The 14,914-nt window shown below is 54.2% G+C and overlaps 1 protein-coding gene across 2 annotated transcripts in view; it reads left to right on the forward strand.

Moving 5' to 3' along the window:
- ZFHX3 (zinc finger homeobox 3) overlaps window positions 1-12,758 on the forward strand; it is a 77,455-nt gene extending 64,697 nt beyond the window's left edge. For both annotated transcript variants that reach the window (XM_087940355.1, XM_087940356.1), the window contains exons 8-10: window positions 1,156-1,249; window positions 1,886-7,297; window positions 8,273-12,758. In XM_087940355.1, the coding sequence (XP_087796481.1) occupies window positions 1,156-1,249; window positions 1,886-7,297; window positions 8,273-9,696 (6,930 nt within the window). In that variant the 3' untranslated portion in view covers window positions 9,697-12,758. The remainder of the gene's footprint in view (window positions 1-1,155; window positions 1,250-1,885; window positions 7,298-8,272) is intronic.
- Window positions 12,759-14,914: the final 2,156 nt, after the last annotated feature.

The following is a 14,914-nucleotide window of genomic DNA, read 5'->3' on the forward strand; positions in this document are numbered from 1 at the left end:
AGGACTCTGCCCGGGGAAAGGAGGCGGCCCGGGATACCTGGCCTGTTTCCTAGCTTTCCAACGGGAAGACGCCCAGGTGGCTGTCAGTTCCCCAGGCAGTGCTTCTCCTTCGGGAGTGGTTCTGCCTGCCACACACACACACGCACACCCCGCAGCAGCCAAGGCAGCCTTGGAAAGACTCAGCATAGGTCTCTCCATTCCACCCCGACTCCCTGCATCTGGTTGCCATGGCTGGAGCTGCCCTGGCTCCTTCCTTGCTTGCCTTCAGAAGAAGGGAGTTGCCGCATCTTGTGGCAGTCACGCCATCTGGGCGGTTCTGGTTTGCAGCTTTGGGTGGCCGTGCTGAGTGGACGACCCAGAGATCCAGATTTCCAAGACACTCATTCTCTCTGTGGAGTTTACAGACAAGTCACACATCAAACCAACTTCCTTTTTTCCAGCCTAGGAGATCCCGGAGGAAGATCTCCCGATCTTGAGCTTGGAGCATCTTCTCCCAGCCACAGTCTGGGCTGGGGGCAGTGAGGGGGGAGGTCTCTTGAGGGGGTGGTGGTGTGTGTGCTCAGGGTGTGCTTCCAGGAGCTGGGTGGAGCGTGGCAGTTTTCAAAGCGCTTCATTGGGGATGGGGCCTGAGGGGTATGCCTATCAGTGGGGAGGAGGGAGGGGGCAAAGGGGGGTGGGTGGGCTGACATGATTCCTTTTGCTCCAGACAAGCGCAGCTGAAGCCTTTCTCCTCCTTTCCTGGATCCCACTTTGCTCCTTTGGCTGAGCTCCCTTGGGTCGAGTCACCCCGAAAACAAGGGTGCAGCCATCTTTGTTCAGGACTGGGGTGCTTTCTCACATCTTGCTTTAGTTAAGAGCTTTCTGCATTCTCAGCCATACAACCTCACATCCTCACAGGCTACCCAAGAATTGTGCAAAAACACAGTTACAAATTCGGTTTGAATCGTGCAAAGCGGAGAAATAACATCAATGCTTTTCATCCAGTGGACGCTATTAGTTACGTCTGAATGTAATCGCGGGAACATGCTTGATAGTCTTGAATTTGGCCTAAAAAACAGAAGGGCAAAACCTCGGGGCTTTGTTGGGTCTGAAAGGCTCCCTGCCTTGCAAAAGGTTTTAAGTGCCGTCTCCTGGTTTTCTTTGGGGCTTTGGCAGGTGACCACACCAGAGGTGATGATGCCCAGCAACGTGTTCCTCCCAGCAGCAGCACCGGATCGAGACGGGCATGAGGAATCCCTCCAGCAACCTGGTCAGTCACACTTTTTCCTAGGCCCGAAAGACAACGCTTGCCAGAGGGTCCCTGAGAGGGAGTGGCAGGGCCTCAGCCCTGGGTTGGCCCCTGGGAACCGCGGGAGCTCAGAGCCGGCCCTGGGCAGCCTGGTTGGCATCCACTGTTCTGGCTTGCTCATTCCAGAACGGGTGTGAAGAAAAGTCACAAAAGGGGCAGATGGTTGGGATGGAGAAGGGAAGTATGTGTGCCCCCCCCCCACACACACACCCAGAGCCTGGATAAATCAGGGTGAGAGCTGGGTTCAATGGGGAATCTGAGCCAGGTGAGATGGGAAGACTTTAGACCCGGAGGCGGCGAGGGGCAAAGCAGGGGAGCCACCGTGGTGACGCGGTGGTGAGAATGCAGGACTGCAGGCGACGTCTGCTGATCACCGGCTGCCAGCAGTTTGGCAGATCGAGTCTCACCAGGCTCAGGGTTGACTCAGCCTTCCATCCTTCTGAGAAGGGTCAACCAAGGGCAAGAGGCTGTCTCTGTAAACTGCTTAGTGGGGGCTGTAAAGCACTGTGAAGTGGTGTATGAGTCTAAGTGCTATTGCTATTGCTGGTCCCCGGGCCATGCCACTGACCCTTCCTTGCTCTGGTTCCCCTTCCACAGAGAGCTCGGAGGAAGGGGGCAGAAGCCTGCGGTTGCTGCCAGAGGCCATGGGGCATGGCAGCAGCGGAGTAAAGCCTGTAGCATCCGAGCAGCCCAGTGCCAAAGAGGAGGCGGGATTCTTCTGCTGGAAGAAGGGCTGTGGCCAGGGCTTCAAAAGCTCCTCGGCCCTCCAGATCCACTTTAGCGAGATGCATGGCAAGCGACCACAGCTTCCCGTTTCTGATCGCCACGTCTACAAGTACCGCTGCAACCAGTGCAGCCTAGCCTTCAAAACCATAGAAAAGCTTCAGCTGCACTCCCAGTACCACGTCATCCGGGCAGCCACCATGTGCTGCCTTTGCCAGCGGAGCTTCCGCACTTTTCAGGCCCTTAAGAAGCATCTGGAGACCAGCCACCTGGATCTGAGCGAAGCCGACATCCAGCAACTGTACGGTGGGCTGCTGGTCAATGGAGAACTGTTGGCCATGGGTGACCCTTCCTTGGCTGAGGACCACACCATGGTGACGGAGGAGGAGAAAGAGGAGGAGAACAGCGACCAGGAAGACAAGCAGAGCCGTGCAGGAAGTGACTGTGGGTCCCTACAGGAAGACTCTGGCTCAGAACCTAAACGGGCTCTTCCCTTCCGGAAGGGCCCAAATTTCACCCTAGAAAAATTCCTGGACCCAGCCCGCCCATATAAGTGCACCGTTTGCAAAGAATCCTTCACGCAGAAGAACATCCTTCTGGTCCACTACAATTCGGTTTCTCACCTGCACAAGCTGAAAAGGGCCCTTCAGGAGTCTTCCGCCAGCCAGTCCGAGGCCACCAGTAGCCCTGACCACAAGCCCTTCAAGTGCAGCATCTGCAGCGTGGCCTACAGCCAGAGCTCCACCCTGGAGATCCACATGCGCTCTGTGCTGCATCAGACCAAGGCACGAGCAGCTAAGCTGGAAGCAGTCAGCGGCAGTGGCCACAGCAATGCATCCCTGGGCTCCTCCATGATCAGCCCCCTGGGTGTCAGCACCATGAGCCTATTCTCCTCTTCCTCCTCCTCTGCCGCCCAGAGCAACATAAGCACAGGTAGCACTGGCTCTGCTCCACCCCTCCTCAGCCAGGCTTCCTGTGACACCACAGGGCAGCCCCCTCTGAACCTCCCCATGGGTACCGGCCACCCACCTGCAGCCCCCTTGAGCCCTTCAGAATCTAAAGAGACCAATCGTAAGGAGACAGGAGATGCGCTGGCATGCCACCAGCCACTGCCCCCACTGCCATACTCTTTGGTGCAGGCCCAGCTGCAGCAAGAGCTGCAGCAGCAGGCGTCGCTTCTGCAGGCCCAGCTTTTCAACCCGGCGCTCTTGCCCCGCTTCCCCATGGCCCCGGAGGCTCTCCTGCATCAGCAGCAGCAGCAGCAGCTACTCTTCCCCTTCTATCTTCCCAGTGCCGAGTTGCAGCTGAACGCCGAGGTGAGCTTGCCGGTGACCAATGGCACCCTGATGCTGACAGGCAGTGGGCCAGGCCTGCTGGAAGACCTGGAAGCCCAGCTTCCACAGCCAAGCCACCCGCAGGTGCAGCCGCAGCTTCCACTGTCCCAACCTCCGTGCGTGCTCCTCCCAGCAAGCTTGCCCCCAGACAAGAAGGCCAAGTCTGTGGGGAAAGAAAAGGAGGCCCAGCGGGATCAGGAGGTGGCAGAGAAGGGCGGCCGAAGCCCCCTCTGCCCAGAGCCCCCAACCGAGGCCAGCAAGGCCCAAGAGAAGGCTGACCTAGTGGGGGCCACAGAAGCAGCTGGAAGCAGCCCTGGGGAGGCGCTCCGGCTCCCTCCTCGCATTGCTGCAGATGCTCGTGGCAACGCCACCAAAGCTTTGCTGGAGAACTTTGGGTTTGAGCTGGTCATTCAGTACAACGAGAACAAGCAGAAGGCAGTTGGGAGGGCTGAGCAGGCCAACAGCCTGGAGAGGCTGGAATGCGAGTCCTGCAGCAAGTTCTTCTCCAACGTGCTCATCCTGAAGACCCACCAGGAACACGTCCACCAGCACTATCTCCCCTTCCAGCAGCTGGAATGGTTTGCCCAGCAGTACCGAGAGCACTACGACCAGCTCTACCCACTGCGGCCACTGACGCCTGAGCTGGCCCCCCCGCCCCCTCCTGCGCCCGCTCCTGCTGTGCCTGCTGCCCCCTCCCAGCCTCCTTCCACGCCCACCCTGCAGGCCTCAGCCCCACCCATGACCTCTCCCTCCGTCACACCCACCCAGCCTTCCTTGCCCCTCACGCAGCTCCCCATGCCCATGGATCTGCCTCTCTTCTCACCACTCATGATGCCAACCATGCCTTTGCAAGCCCTGCCGGCCCAGTTACCGCCCCAGCTTGCCCCTGTCGACTCTTTACCTGCAGAGCTGGCTCAGCTGTACCAGCATCAACTCAACCCAGGCCTTTTGCCGCAGCAGCAGCAGCAGCAGCAGAACAAACGACCACGGACACGAATCACCGATGACCAGCTCCGGGTCTTAAGGCAGTATTTTGACATCAACAATTCCCCAGGTGAGGAGCAGATCAAGGAGATGGCAGAGAAATCTGGTTTGCCCCAGAAGGTGATCAAGCACTGGTTTCGAAATACGCTTTTCAAAGAGCGCCAGCGCAACAAGGACTCACCGTACAACTTCAGCAACCCCCCAATCACCAGCCTGGAGGATCTGAAAATGGACTCCCGGCCATCTTCTCCAGAGCCTCAGAAACATGAGTACTGGGGAAGCAAAAGATCCTCCCGAACTCGCTTCACGGACTACCAGCTTCGGGTGCTGCAGGACTTCTTTGATGCCAATGCCTATCCAAAGGATGACGAGTTTGAGCAGCTTTCCAACCTGCTAAGTCTCCCAACGCGGGTGATTGTGGTGTGGTTTCAGAACGCTCGCCAGAAAGCCAGAAAGAATTATGAGAATCAGGGGGAAGGCGGCAAAGATGGAGAGCGACGGGAGCTGACAAACGACCGATACATCCGAACGAGCAACCTGAACTACCAGTGCAAGAAGTGCAGCTTGGTCTTCCAGCGCATCTTTGACCTGATCAAACATCAGAAGAAGCTCTGCTACAAGGATGAAGATGAAGATGGGCAGGAGGACAGTCAGAACGAAGACTCCATGGACGCTACGGAGCTCCTGACTCCCAGCAGTTCCTCCTGCAGCACCCCAATGCCTTCCCAGGCTCATGGCACACCCGCCTCTTCTGCCAGTGCAGCCTTTCTGTCACAGAGTACCACTGAGGCAGACAGTGATTGCCCTGCTGCCTATCAGTCTAAAACAAACGCTACTGATGAGAAACCAAAGCACCCTGAGCCTTCAAGTATGCAACAAAGCCCAACTTCAGAGAAGCAACGGCAACCAAAGCAAGACGGGCAGCTGCCACTGCAGGACCAAGGAGAGCCGAAGCTGAGCTCCGTGCACCCAAAGGTCTCCCCACCCCTCCAGCAGCAGCTGGCCCACCCTCTCCAGGGTGGCCTGCCCCAGGCAAGCCCTCCTCCTGCCCAGCTGCCTCTCAAGCCCCTGACCACGCCGAGTGCCCAGCAGCTGGCCAGCTTGCCTCCCCAGCTTGTCCCGTATCAGTGTGAGCAGTGCAAGCTGGCCTTCCCTTCATTTGAGCACTGGCAAGAACATCAGCAGCTGCATTTCCTGAGCACTCAGGGCCAGTTTCTCCATTCTCAGTTCCTGGACAGGACGCTTGATCTGCCCTTTATGCTCTTTGACCCCAGTAACCCGCTGCTGGCTAGCCAGCTGCTCTCTGGGACCCTCTCCCAATTGCCCACAAGCTCAGCCACCCCACCCTCTACCCCAACTGCTACCATGAGCACCCTGAAGAGGAAGCTGGAGGAGAAAGCCAGCGTCAGCCCCGTTGGGAATGATGGCAGCGCTGGTAGAGAGGAGCCGCAGCGGGATAAGCGCCTCCGGACGACTATCACCCCTGAGCAGCTGGAAGTGCTGTACCAAAAGTACCTCCTGGATTCCAATCCTACACGGAAGATGCTTGACCACATTGCCCATGAAGTAGGCTTGAAGAAGCGCGTAGTGCAGGTGTGGTTCCAGAATACACGGGCCCGGGAGAGGAAAGGGCAGTTCCGAGCTGTGGGGCCTGCTCAAGCCCATCGTCGGTGTCCTTTCTGCCGGGCCCTCTTCAAAGCCAAGACCGCCCTGGAAGCACATATCCGATCTCGGCACTGGCATGAAGCCAAGCGGGCAGGATACAACCTGACCTTGTCAGCCATGCTCCTGGATTGTGAAGGAGGAGGGGGGCTTGTGGGGAAGGGAGACCTCTTTGACAGGGCCAACTTTGCACAGCTGCCTGCCCCTGGCAGTAGCAGTGACAGCCAGGGAATTCCCCTCTCCCCAGGCAGCAAATCTCTAGAGCTGTCCCCTCAGACCCTGCTGAGCCCGTCCTCCATCAAAATGGAAGGCATGGAAGACTTGGAGAGCCCCTCAGTGTCCTCTGTGCACCTGAGCTTTGACCCAGCCAAACTGGACAATGATGACTGCTCCTCCGTCAACACAGCCCTCACAGACACAACTACAGGTGACGAGGCCAATGCAGACAATGACAGTGCCACAGAGGCCAGAGGGAGCTTGGGGCCAGGTGAGAGCCTGGCCAAGGCTGCCCTGTTAGCCATGTCTGAGTACGAAGACAGGCTCTCCTCGGGCCTGGTGAGCCCCGCTCCCAGCTTCCACAGCAAGGAGTACGACAACGAAGGCACCGTGGATTACAGCGAGACATCAAGCCTGGCGGACCCTTGCTCTCCTAGCCCAGGCACGAGTGGCTCAGCGGGCGGCAAGTCCAGGGATGTGGGTGACCGGCCAGGGCAGAAGCGTTTCCGGACACAGATGACCAACCTTCAGCTGAAAGTCCTGAAGACCTGCTTTAGCGATTACAGGACGCCCACTATGTTGGAGTGTGAGATTCTGGGCAATGATATTGGGCTGCCCAAGAGAGTTGTCCAGGTCTGGTTCCAGAATGCCCGAGCCAAAGACAAGAAATCCAAGCTCAACATGGCCAAGCATTTTGGCATTAATCAAACTGGCTACGAGGGGCCAAAAACAGAGTGCACTTTGTGTGGCATCAAGTACAGTGCCCGCCTGTCTGTTCGTGACCATATCTTCTCTCAGCAGCACATCTCCAAAGTGAAAGAGACAGTTGGGAGCCAGCTGGACAAAGAGAAGGAGTATTTTGACCCAGCCACCGTCCGCCAGCTGATGGCACAGCAAGAGCTGGACCGAATCAAGAAGGCCAATGAAGTGCTTGGCCTGGCTGCTCAGCAGCAAGGCATGTTTGACAGTTCCCCTCTGCAGGCTCTAAACATTCCTGCCAACTACCCAGCAGCCCTTCAAAGCATCCCTCCTGTCCTGTTGCCAGGTTTGAACAGCCCATCCCTGCCTGGCTTCACTCCTTCCAATACAGGTGAGTTGCACCTGTCTCGTGAACTTCCCAGTTTGGTTGTCCAAAATGGGAGGAGGGGAGAACATGGATGAAGCATGCCCCTGAGGGAGATATGAAATGGATCACCTGGGGCAGAATGAGTCTCTGCTGGAGGCACCTCCTTTTCAGATGGGTGTGTGTGTGTGTGTGTGTGTGTGTGTGTGTGTGTGTCTCATTGACTTGAGAGCCTTTGGCCTCTTGCAGTCTAGGAGGGGAGGGGAACTTGGTGACAGGGGAGAAGGGTCAGCTCTCTGCCTCTGGAGTGAGGCGGGATGGGGAAGTGAGCTTGCTTCTTATCACTTCTCTAGGCTAGGATGACTTCTGCTAGCGTGGGAGAGGCTAAGTTACCAGCCCACCCATTCCTGTATAGCAGTAATATAAATTTCTATAAGAGCTTTATGGTATTTATTATCCATTTGCTTTCTGACAAGTGTCCTCCCCCTGGCTGCTTTCCTGTCAGGAGGTCCTGTCCACCTGTGCACCCCGTGACCCAGTTGAATCACATCCATTCCTGGGTTTTGGGGGCTCACATTCCTGATCTCAGCAGGGATTTTTGAGCTTTTCAGATGGTCCTGCAAGTGGGATTCCGCAGGTCTGTGTGCCCCAGAGGGGACTGCTCCGAAATGGGGCTGGTGGGGCCCCTTTAGGTCCCTCTCGGAGATGAAGGGACAGTAGGAGTGGAGAATTTCCCTTTAAATAGCTGCTTACTGAATAAACAAAACAGCAAGACAATTTTAAGATGACAGACTTAGAAAAAGAAACAAAAGCAAACAGAAAAAAGAAGGAAATGAACAAGGTGGTACATGTGTATGCGAACTCACATATAAATAGATTACGTATTCGCTGTTTGAAAGTGTCTGTATGAGGGTTCCTTCAACAGGGCCGTGCTGACCATTGAGGCCTAAATCCTGTTTTTTCTCTCCCCGTCCGCAAACCTGTCTCTCCTCTTCCTTACAGCTTTAACGTCTCCCAAACCTGCCCTGATGGGTCTGCCGGGCACAAGCGTCCCCTCGCCTGGCCTCCCCACCTCAGGATCTCCAAATAAGACGGCCTCCCTCAGCTCCCCCCCGCCAGCACAAACTTCCGTGGGCTCTGCACTGCCCCTCCCACTGCAGAAGGACAAGGAGAGCGAGAAGGCGAAAGAGAAGGAGCGCGCCCCCAAGGCCAGGGGGGAGGCCCTGCCAGGCCCCAAGAAGGACAAAGGGGAGGCACCCAACCCTGCCCTGGCCTTCCCCGCCACGGGGCCTGCCCTGGAGTACTCGGTGGAGCCTACCCAGCTGCAGGCCCTGCAGGCGGCCCTCAACACGGACTCCATGGCCTTGCTGACTAGTCCCTTCCTGCCGTATTTTGTGCCCGGCTTCTCTCCTTACTATGCTCCTCAGCTCCCAGGGGCCCTGCAGAGCGGATACCTCCAGCCCATGTACAGCATGGAAGGGGTCTTCCCCTACGGCCCGGCCCTGTCACAGGCCTTGCTTGGTGTGTCCCCGGGCACTCTGTTGCAGCACTACCAGCAATATCAACAGAGCCTCCAGGAGGCACTGCAACGGCAAGCGCAGCTGCCCCTGCCCAGAGGCAGCCAGCCCCCCATCCCCGCAGAGGGCCCCTCTCCTGAAAAAGGCCCTGCCAAAGAACCCCCCAAGCCAGAAGAGCAGAAGAAAACCTCCCGCGAGGGGTCCCCCCGAGGAGAGCCCACCACAGGAAGCAGTAATGCCCCGGACTCCCTCTGTGACCCCTTCATTGTCCCCCCGGTGCAGTACAGACTGGTGTGCCGGAAATGCCAGGCCAGATTCGGGAGTCAGGAGGCGGCTGACGTGCACCTGAAATCCCTCTGCTGCTCCGGCCAGTCGGCGGGGACTCTGCCTGAGGTGGCGCTTCAGGTGCTTGCTGGCGGGGGTGGCTCCTACCAGTGTGTGGTGTGCGAGAGCACGGTGTGTGGGGAAGAGGCCCTCCGGCAGCATCTCGAATCTGCCCCCCACAGACATCCGACAGTCCCCCGAGCAGCAGCCAGAAACGCCAAAGAGCACCCCAGTCAATTACCTCACTCTGCCTGCCTCCCTGACCCGAGCACCGCATCTACCTCGCAGCCCACCGCTCACCCCAAGAACGGCCCCCCGCCCGCCGCTCTTCCCCCTGCCTCCCAAAAGCCCTGGCCTCCGGCAGCCTCCCCTCCAGGGAAGCCCCCGCCTCTCTCCTCATCTTCAACGGTTACCTCAAGCTCATGCAGCACCTCAGGGGTTCAGCCCTCTCTGATGCCAAGGAAATTCTCTTCGGAGGAGTCTGACTCGGGCCACGGGCTGGAGGCCGGGGGGCCGGTAGAGCCCAGCCCCCCCCCCGGGACAGCAGCCTCCCCAGCGTGGACCCTTTTCGATTGTAAGCTTTGAAGACAGACCCTTGCAAAATGGATCTAGAAATACCCAACCGGTTTCAGAAATAGACTAACTGCAATTCCAAAGCTTCTAACCAAAAAAGAAAAACCAACGGAGAGAGAGAGAGACGCCTGGGTGGCTTTCCCAGAGGCCAATGCTGGCAGCTCGGCTTGCCTCTGGGCAGCCGAAGGATTTGCTGTGGCTCTCTCAAAGGTGGCTGTGCCCCCCAGGAATCAGCCCCCCACCCCCGCACAACCCCCTCCAGAGCGCAGTGGAGGCCAGCATAACAACTCTGTGGGAAAGCAGGCCACCCGGGACCATTTTAAATTTCTTGCTATCTTCAGATACCAATGGCTTGCTTGCTAAAAGGAAAAAAGAAATGTAACGTCTTTTTATTCTCAGGTCAATCGCTCACACTTTGTTTGGTTTTCAGAATCATTGTTTTATATATATATAATTATATATATATAATTTCTTTTTTTGGTTTTGATTTTTTCCAAGAAAAGGTTTTTTGTTGTTAATTTAAAAATGGGCAGAAAGTATTGAAGAGACAAACAATGTGAACTAAGTTAGCTTTCTGGGGGTTTTAGGGGTATCTTTTCTGCTGAAGCCAATTTCAAGGGGGCCATTCAGCCCCCCCCCTTTTTCAGAAAAGAAAACACACAGAGTGTTAAGGACTTGGGAGTTTTAAACAACTGACTTTCTGTATTTATGATAGATATGACCATTTTTGGTGTTGAGTAGATTGTTGCATTGGAAATGAACTGAAGCAGTATGGTAGATTTAAAGACACCCCCCTTTTTGTGTATGTTTAGCTTTTGTATATGGTCCAGCTGGCGGCTTCTCATTCAATGTTGTCTCGTCCATTCCTGTCCTGGCCAGATGGAGGCCCCGTCTGACTCGCCGCAGTTTCTCCGTCCATCCCTCCATCCCCAGGCCATCCCGTCATAAGCTTCCACTTATCAGTCGCTGCCTTCATTTCTCAGAGGGTGGCCACAAAGTTATTTTATAAAAATAAAGGAAAAAACTCAAAGGGTTCAGAGGGGTCAGTGGGATCCCTTTCAAAATATTTTAGTTGGGAGCTCAACACTTTCTAAGGTGTATTCCTGTCCGTTATGCACTTAGCTCTCTCCCTCTCCCTCCCTCCCTCCCTCCTTTTGGCTTCCTTCCCTCCCTATGTAAAGGCTCCATTTCGGAAGGGTCCGCCCTTGTTTCTCTGTCTGTCATTAGGACACCCTTTTTCCTCTTGAAGGATTTTTTGAGGTTAGGGCAAGTGGGTGGGCGGGCTGTTTTTTCCTTTTGTTTACTTTGTTTCTCTTCTCTAGAAGAAGTTCATGCTTTAAATAAAATCCAAAGACAAACCCTTTCAACCCCTGGTGCAGAACGAGCAAAAAAGGCCTCTTTTGAGGATTTGTTTCTCTTTTAGCCACAAGACTCCATTTGACCAATAAACTTTACGTGAATGAAAGAGCCTCTGTGCTTCTCCTGCCAGTACCCGGCCCTGAGCTTGGACAGACCAGTGGGGTGTTTTTATGGGGTGCTGTGCTGAGAAGTGAGGAGGGTGGGGCGGCTGGAGAGCCATACCCCAAATCTTCTTCTCTGATCCTCTCCTGGGAAGGGGAATTGGCATCGCTGCCAGGCTGAGTTTGCAGTCAGGTGTTTGGAGCCCAGTGCCGCCAGGTCTGCGTGCCATACCCCGCACCCCGATGCTCTGCCAATAGGCCTGCCCCACTTTCATCTTCTGGCGCCAGCCTCCCCCACCCACCCGCTCGTGGAAGGGGGCTCTGGGAGAGGCAACAACCTCCCTGCTGCCTCTCTCTTAGCTGCTTGTAGCTTGAGGGAGGATCCCTGGTTGCACATGCGTGGAAAGCCTGGTCCTGAGAGTCCCTCTGCCCCAGTGGCAGCCTGGGGCCCCCCGCACAGCCCTCTTTCTAGAGCTGAAGCTGTGCAGATAGGGCTCCTATGCTTTGAGTTGGTGTGTTACTGTTGAACATTACTTTGTATCCTGAGGCTTTTCATTTCATTTCTGGTTCTTTGTGTGGGATATACCTTGCTAGTTGAACACTCGTGTTTCCTGGCCAGTTTGGGGTCTGCTTGCTTTGACATCTTTGGCCTCCTTTCTTTGTTCTGCCCTAGTTCCCTCCTCCTGCTCTCTTCTCCTGTCCTGGCTTTCCTCCCTCTGCGTGGGGCATGCCCAGGTCCTTCCCAGTCTTCTGGCTGCAGAAGAGAGGCCTCCATCCTGGAAGCAGTGTCGTCCCCAGCAGGGCAGTGGCAAGCATTGAGCAGGCTCCTGGCCTGAGCCAAGCTAAGGTCTACCGTGATTGCACCTCACCCTCTGGGACACTGGAGAGGGTTCATGGACCCTCAGGAGGAGCAAGCAGCTATGGCAGTCCTGGCCTCCCAAGAGGGCTGAGGCTCCTTCTGCCTCTGAGCCCCTCTGTCTGATGGGAGAATCCAAGCCAGAGGCCAGGAGTGGTCTGGCCCAGGAACATTAACATGTGGCTGGGTCCAAGGGGGTGCCCAGCTGGCCAACAGAAATGGCCTTCCTGGACCACCAGGGCCTTATTCCAAGTGGCCTTGGGGACACGAGGAAATGGAACTCTTGCTGGTTGGTTGGTTGGTTGTCTAGATGGATGGATGGCTCTGAAAATCCTGCCCACTGTGAAACACATAATTTTTTACTATTTTTTCATTACTTTGGTTGTGGGGAGGGGGGGCAAGTCTGGATAAAACAGAAAATATATAAATGAGGTGAAATCTCTAAACAGCCTTTGCAATGTACAAAAACTAGAGCAAGTGAAACCAAAAATGACGTTCTTGGTGTTTTTCTATAATGTTGTCTTGTTAGCTTTTTTGTTACTGTAATAATGCTGATCTCAAATTGTACCAAAATACATAGAGATGGACAAAAGCAGAACCACACAGAACTCTAAAAGAAAACCAAACAAATTTTGTCACAAAACACTTTGTTGTCATAGTTAAGTTGATTGTAGATGGTAATTGAATATACTCCTTTGAAAATATTTCATCAAGTATGTTTCCTGCTCATTGTGGTACATTAAAAAAAATGAGCCAAAGTTCTTGTCTCTGCTGTGCCAGAGTGTGGTGAATGCAGGAGGTCTCTCTGCCCAAGGGAAGACCACCCCCCAGGCTGGACCAGGCAAGACAATGGGACGGGGCCCTGAAGGCCAGCCTCTTGGGACAGACGAGAGGAGTCCAGTTTTTGGGTGGTGGGCTCCATGGGCTTGTCAGAAAGCCGGCATTGCTCCTCTGTGGGCCCAGGTCAATTATCTGCCAGGGCTCTTGGGTGCTGGTTTTGGAGAAGGGAGGGGAGAAACAGTTGCCTGTCTGAAGAGGCCAAGACCAGCATTGAGCCCAAATGCCACAGGACTCCCTGGAAACCAGGCCAGGAGGCAAATCATTGCAGATGTGCATGGATAAACACAGGGAAGTGAAAAGGGGGAAGGTGGGGGGCAGGGGGGGCCGAGCCCTTTCCAGTTTCCTGTGGAGGTTGCGCTCCGACTTCAGCAGTCGGCAGAAAGTGGGAGGGCCCACTTCCTTTGCGAGTTTTGGGATGACTCATTGCAGGAGCCTGTGTCAAGAGAGCAGGGCAGGGCTGGGCTGGGCAGCGTTCCCCAGAGAAACCTCTTTCCGCCTGGCTGCAGGGCCCATTTCAAAGGATTCCACTGTAGCCATGGTTTCTCATTGCTGGCTACTTGTGTGTACGTGGGGGTGGGGGCATTTTAGGGTGAGGTAGAAAAAAATTAAAAACAGAAAAATGTATTTTTCTTCAAACTGAGGAAAAGGGGGCACTGTAAGACCAACTTTGAGCTAACAATATAAGTAAATATGGTAGAAAGCTGCTCAGGTAGCATTCTACAGAAGCTCTGGAATGGAAAAGACTGACAGGTGTGGAATCCATCCACAAGTGGACATCTGCCTCCTGAGCTCAGCGTCCTGGTTTTTCTCTCTCCTGGGAGAGAAATGGAGGGATCCCACGAAAGATGAGCCATTTGCTCCCTGCGTTGGGAGAGGCGGGAGCCCCTTTGGGGGATTCTGTTGCATCCAGCAGCGCCTTGGTGACAGGTGGATTTGTGTTGCCTCTGAAACGGAGCTGTTGTTTGTGCCTGTCTTTCTCCTATATGCAGATTCCTCTTTAAGTAGCACAAGCAAAAAATGCAGAAATCCATGCAAAAAGTGAAAAGGCTCCACACCTGTCAAGCCATCAACCTGTATTGTGCTGATCTGTTCAAGGTATGAGTTTCTCTGAAAACGAAAGTCCCTTCCTAACTTAAAAGAATTGCTCGTAGTCAGCAAGCAGCATGGTTGGGTAAGAATAGATTTTTGTGTGAGAGAGGTTTATATATTTAGCAATCCTGAGAATTAATCACTCAATTGCCATCTTGACTTACGCTTGCCTCCCCCTCCCCTAGCATCGCAGGGAAACAAGGAGGCGGGTGATGCCATTGGGCAGAAATGCTAGGGTGGCCCTTCTGCATAGCCCCCAGGGCTCCATTCAGGGCTGTCTTTGAGTAATGGGTTGGGCAGGAATTATCTCTGTGCAGGAATCCTCTCCCTGTAGAGGCAGCGTTTTTTTCCCAGGGTGGGTTGGATACACAATTATGATACAGATTGCACACAACTAAAAGATGGAACTGCTGCTTCTAAATTGGAATGAAGTTAGCTCAGCAACACCCAATTAAGTAATTTAAAAAAAATATTTGCTACACGTTCTCATACTTGTGTAGACAGATTCCTGTGCTACGTGTAGGCTCCTTAACACAGATAGGTGAGAACTAGAGAAGCCCCTAAGAAGTGGAAGGAGGGCAGGATGTATGGAGTGAGGCTGCCTGGGTGCTAGTGAAAGTGAGAGGCAATTGGGAGCATACTGGCTTTGTTCAGATGGTATCGTGGTTTTGGTTAACCAAATTTAATGAATAGACTATAATTTTGCAATTACACAAATCATAAAACCTGGATAAACAGCCTGAATAGCTACAGTTGCACTGTGTATTCAACAAAAATAAAGCACTTTATAAATTAATGTGATATATAGATAGAACCATTAACTGAGTTTACTTTGTTGCAAGTAAAGAGATTGTTTTGTTTCGAGATTAGTTGCAGGCAGTTAGAAGTGCCACGAATACAAACATCCAGCATTTTATTGCTATTTAAATGTGACAGAAGTTATTCAAATCACAATAATTTGTTACATAGATTTTAACAAGAGCGG

This window comes from Pseudonaja textilis, chromosome 11, assembly GCF_049901715.1.
Source record: "Pseudonaja textilis isolate UNSWEBS1 chromosome 11, rPseTex1.2, whole genome shotgun sequence".
NCBI classification, from domain to species: domain Eukaryota; kingdom Metazoa; phylum Chordata; class Lepidosauria; order Squamata; family Elapidae; genus Pseudonaja; species Pseudonaja textilis.